This window comes from Dipodomys spectabilis, unplaced genomic scaffold (assembly GCF_019054845.1).
Source record: "Dipodomys spectabilis isolate Male_0828 unplaced genomic scaffold, ASM1905484v1 ptg000437l, whole genome shotgun sequence".
Taxonomy (NCBI): Eukaryota; Metazoa; Chordata; class Mammalia; order Rodentia; family Heteromyidae; genus Dipodomys; species Dipodomys spectabilis.
In genome coordinates this window covers 237574-242670 of record NW_024871114.1, presented here as the reverse complement: position 1 = coordinate 242670, position 5097 = coordinate 237574, and the positions used below count along the sequence as shown (strand labels likewise).

Genomic DNA, 5097 nt, shown 5'->3' with positions numbered 1-5097 from the left:
ACAATTATAAGATTATCTCTTTGTTGCTTTGTATGTCCCTCCTCCACAGTATAACCCCTGCTTTCACTATATTTGATGTCAGTATAACTTGTGGAGGAGATGGGGAAAAACCAGTTGTTTAAGGATACAGGTGGACCTGTTGCAACAATGAGAAGTACAAGTTGTCATGTCCAAAACGAGCTTTACAACGTTGGTGCGGGGGGGGGGGTAAGGAGAAGGATTGGGATTAGGGGGGGAGGGGGGAGGCTGGGAAGGGATGTGAAGGATAAACAAAGGAGGAGGCTGCAATGCTTGGTAAGAAATGTACGCATTATCCTGCCCATGTAACTGTAACTCCTCTGTACAGTATGTTCACAAATAAAATTAAATTAAATTAAAGAAAAAAAAAAAAGAAAGCAAGTAAATTATGGCCCTATTTATTGAATTTTAAAAATACAGGCTAATCATGAGCCCTACATGGATATATATTCTCAGATGATAATTCAGGGTAACAATGGCAATTGACCCATGCAATAATTATTTAACTAGAATGAATATTTCCATAATATAAATAAGTAACAACTATCTAAAGGGAAGTGAGAGTACGACAGAGGGTAATTTGCACAGTAATACTCTTTGTGCTATTTTGAATCTTCCTTCTCCTAATAGGGATTTCTAAGGTATTGTATAGGTATTAAAGGGAAAAACAGCAAAGATTTGTATCTTGCCCCAATATATTGCTTTTTCCTGGCAAAGTATCTTTTTTTCATTTTCAGAGGACTCTGTGGAGGTTATTTCTGTGTACATATGAGAAAAATCGCAAAATCCAGTCTTGCAAGTTACCATACAATCTGGTGAAAGCTAATATTAAAGTGTAAAATGGCCTGTGGGATTTGTTCTACTGAAATTTACTACCTATTGAACAACAGCCCAATCCTTTAGGCTCCAGGCCGTGGTTTTTAACTGATATCATGGAGAGATTCATTGTTTCTCATTCCATGTCTAGGGTATTGATTATAAAATTGCTTTTAGTTTGATTAAAACCTAAAAATATTTGAAGGTTGATAAAGCAGTGTGTAGAAAATGAATTTCCTAATTTATCACTGCTACAATAAGTTCTAGAGGTGTAGTACAGACACAGTTTTGGTTGTCTTTTCTAAAGAAGATACTGATGATGGCCTCCCTTTTGGGATATTTTTAAATAGCCTTTTCGATCACCTTTTGTATATATTCATCAATTATGTATAAGTAAACATTATTTGAGTAAACAGTGGCCAAAATTCTGAATATATCTATGTTTCTAACGTTTGACAAAAAATTGCATGGAGACTTGCACTGGTTCTTCATGTATGATATTATATCATACATGAAGGAGTTTGAGATCTGAGTATCATTTTTTGATAGAGCCTGTACACAGCGTTCACAGAGATTCTTATATCTGCTGTCAAATGAGAAAAGAATAGTTTCTTTGGCTAATTAACTAGCCTACCAAGCAACCCATCAACCACCCAATCAACCCACCAAACACTAAATAACTCACCGCCCAACCAGTCGACCAACCCATCATTTCTGAGTGAAGTCAGATCTGTACCAGAGGTCATCATGGAACTGAATCTTGCCTGTGATGGGACCCAAAGCCCTAAATCTCGTTCCATTGCTGTAACTGCCAGGTATCTCTTACCCTACCTACTCCTTCCCCCCTCCCCCTCCCCCCTCCCACTGCGTATCCTTATCCTTGCACATCCTTCTTTCACTGGCTGCTTATGACTGAACTGGCTGCAGCATGGTACTTAACCTTTCCAAGATGTTCATTCAATGGGAGTCCATGGCCATGTTGAGGACGATGGAGGTTAAGGAGGATGAGGAGGACAAGGAAGAGGAAGGCAGCTGCCCCCTAACTCCTCCTACCCCCACCCTCCTTGTCCTACCTATGGCATGGGATGTTAGACAAGACACTAAGCACATTGTGGAGAAGATAACCAACAATCGCTGATGACCAGTTGCCTCCTTTCCATCACCTTATCATTTGTGTAAATTAATTCCCAGCCCCCTGCTGCCCCTGGGCCCAGAAAGAGTCTGGGGCTGCATCAAACACTGGCTGGCCTAGAAGTGTTAATGCAAAGCAGCCTGGAGTGCAAATTATGATCTTTTAGCCTTTAACTTCCCCACTACAAATACAGGGCAGGTATATTTCAGATACTAGGTCCCCTAACCCCAAGGTCAGGATCAAGTTCTCTGGACATCCACAAGGCAAGCGGACCAGAAGGCAAACCAGTCAGTTCAGACACCACAACCCAGAGAGACATGGGAGGAAGATGAACCAAAGAGGTCCCTCCCCACTGTATGCCATGATCAAACCTGCTCCCTCCTTTCTTACTTCCCTTTTACCTTACTTCCAGTTTACCCTTCTTACCCTTCTTCCTCACCTCCTTTCTTTCTTCTTTTCTTCCTCCCTCTTGTTTTTTTTTTCCCAGTTATCTTAGAAATTATTTAAACTAAGAGGAAAAGGTTATAACTTTTTCATGCAATACATACTCGGTTCTTTAAATATCAATTGTGACAAACGGTAGAAAGAATTAGAGAATGCTCTACCTGTGATCTATACAAAACACCAACAGTTTGGCTTGTATATAATTAAAGTATCTCACTTTTGTAAACACTGCAATAGCCAATACATACGGGCATGCTTTAGGTGGACATAGGAATGCAGTTTTTTCTAAAGAAAGAAACACACACACAAACTCTCTCACACACAGAGGAACTATACTATTCAATTTCTTTAAAATCACTGAGCGAGAAAACAGCAATGAGCTTCCATACTGATTTTACACAACTTCTATACAGTACCTTGACTTAAATCCAAGAGCAAAAGTTAAGACTCGCCTCCTCTATTTTTGGTAAACAAATGCATGGTAAACTTAGATGATTTTTTCCCCTGGGTTTTACCTGGGAGTGATCTTTTTAATATTTTATCTAAAAGAGGGCAGGTTTGGCACTTTTATACCGATGTCATCGATGTTATTATTTCTTGGGATCTCGGGAAGATTGATATTTTTTATAGCTGATACAGCCCGAGCTGGAGCGCCTACTAAACCAGCCTCAGACTTCTCCAGTTTGTTCTGCGCGTCGATGTGCGAGACAATTTCATTCATGTTGGTCTCCAGCACCATTCGGTCCATCACCATTTCTGCCAGGATATTGTGAATCTTGTTTACATGGAATATTAAGTCCAACTCACATACATTCTTGAAATATTTGTCTAAGGTCTCCACGAACACCTGAATGAGTTCTAAAATGCCGAGTTCGCTTTCTGAGGAATGCACACAGAAGACAAAATACAGTGATGCATAGTGTCTGTAGATCAGCTTGTTGCCAATTAACAAGCTTCCTTCCAGGAAATTGCAGACATTCTCGTATCTCTTGGACACCAGGTGTAAAGTCTCCCGGATGATTGGCTGCTGGGTGTCTACACTGTAGGGCTGGTAGAACTTGGACAGCCGTGGCTTCCCATGGTTGTTGAAGATGAGGATGGCCTTGATCATGGTTGGGTCTGACCAGCCTGAGAGGCGCTGCGGGCGGCGCCGGGGCAGGGACAGCGCGGGCTGGAGCTTGGGACTTCACCAGCGATCCTTCCCTCCCGCGCCCTTGTGCGAGAGCCCGCACACGCACGCCAGCACGCTAGGGGCGGGGGGAGGGGGGGCGGCACACTCGCGCTGGGGACCTACCTCTTGTTTTTTATTCACTCATTCCTTACTACTGGCCTCCCTCTTTAGTACCTTCCTTGTTCCTTTCCCTTCCTCCTTCGTTACGCTTCCGTCTTCCTTCCTTCATTTCCTCTTTCTTCTCTCCCTTCCTTTGTCCTTCCTTCCTTTCTTTTTTCCCTCCTTTCTTCTTCTCTCCTCCCTCCTTTCATTCCCTTGTTCTTTTCTATCTTCCCTCCTCCCGCCCCCTCTTTTCTATATTCCTGCCTCTTGCTTCCTCCCTCTCGTCATTCCCTCACTCCTCCCTCTTCTTGCTTTTTCCTTCCTTCATCCTTTCCTTCCTTCCTTCTTCTGACCTTTGTTTTTCCTCCCTTCCTGCCTTTCTTCCTCTCTTCCATCCTTCTGCCTTTCCTTCCTCCTTTCTTTCCTTCATTACACCCTCTCTTCCTCCCTTTCTTTGTCCTTTTTATTTCCCTTTGTACTTCCTACCTTTCTTCCCTAATTTCCTTCCTCTTTGCTCCCTCCTCCTTTCTAGCCTGGTCCCTTTTTCCTTTACTCTTCCATCTTTCACTCTCCCTTCACTTCCCTCCTCCCTTCTCTCATTCTTTGCTTTTGTTTTTCCTTCTGACATCCTTTTCCCCCAGCCTCCTTGCTCCCATCCTTCTTTCTTCCCTCCCATTTTCACCTTCCTCCCTCCTTCCATGCCCTCCATGCTTTCTTTCCTCATCTTCCCTCCCTCCTTGGTCCTCTTTTTCTTCCCTCCCTCTCCTTCCTTCACTTCCTTTCTTCTTCTAGACTTGGTTTTTCATACCCTTTTCCTGAGGTTCCATTCCCATTAGGCAAGAGAGATACCACCCAGCCAGGGCTGACCCCTACATGGAAGGGAAACTTCAAGAATAAACCTGCCCTGTCACTATCAGCCTCCTCTATGCACTCAGCTTCCCCAAAAGTGGGAATATGGATGCTCCATGCAAGATGCAAATCCTTAGAAAAACAGTTCCAAATAAATAAAGCAAAAAAAAAATCATGTTGAGGCTTGCCCACACAAAGAGCAGGAGGACATAGATGTAAAAGAGAGAGGGAGGGACGAAGAGAAGAAAGATGAAAAAGCGGCAAAGAAATAAGAAGATGCTCCCACTTCACAAAAGGCTTGTTGGTGGAATCCATAGACTTTTTTGAGAAGGAACAGGTAAACTACCACCACCACAACAGAAGATATCCTGTCGTGTATTTGGGGAGCTGTTTGATCATCCTACAGCAGGGCAGGGCAGTTTCTGTACATGGAGAAAGGGGTTTGTGAGGTGTACCGAGAAGGTCTGGGGTCAATTTAAATCCCCCAACTCAAATCCAAAACAGAAATAAGCTGGCATGGTTGCAAAGCTGGGCCTGGTTCTAGAAACTTCTCTCAGCACTGTGT

At 43.1% G+C, this 5097-nt stretch overlaps 1 protein-coding gene across 4 annotated transcripts; it reads right to left on the bottom strand.

The window, feature by feature from the left end:
* Positions 1-2942: 2942 nt before the first annotated feature.
* Positions 2943-3535, bottom strand: LOC122097894 (AP-3 complex subunit sigma-1-like). 4 transcript variants are annotated; one of them, XM_042668475.1, is made up of 2 exons: positions 3195-3535; positions 2943-3086 (listed from the first exon to the last, which is right to left on the bottom strand). In XM_042668475.1, exons 1-2 carry the CDS (start codon positions 3519-3521, stop codon positions 2949-2951), a joined length of 465 nt encoding a protein of 154 aa, XP_042524409.1. In that variant the 5' UTR covers positions 3522-3535; the 3' UTR covers positions 2943-2948. The 4 variants fall into 4 exon arrangements, with proteins under 4 accessions (XP_042524409.1, XP_042524408.1, XP_042524410.1 ...); XM_042668474.1 differs by having other exon boundaries at positions 2943-3185; positions 3258-3535; XM_042668476.1 differs by having other exon boundaries at positions 2943-3077; positions 3258-3535.
* Positions 3536-5097: the final 1562 nt, after the last annotated feature.

Coding starts and splice junctions, on each gene's coding strand:
- LOC122097894 (XM_042668474.1), bottom strand. CDS start 3,521: ATGATCAAGGCCATCCTCATCTTCAACAACCATGGGAAGCCACGGCTG. Junction 3,186..3,257: donor GCATTTTAGAACTCATTCAG/GTGTTCGTGGAG, acceptor CATGTAAACAAG/ATTCACAATATCCTGGCAGA.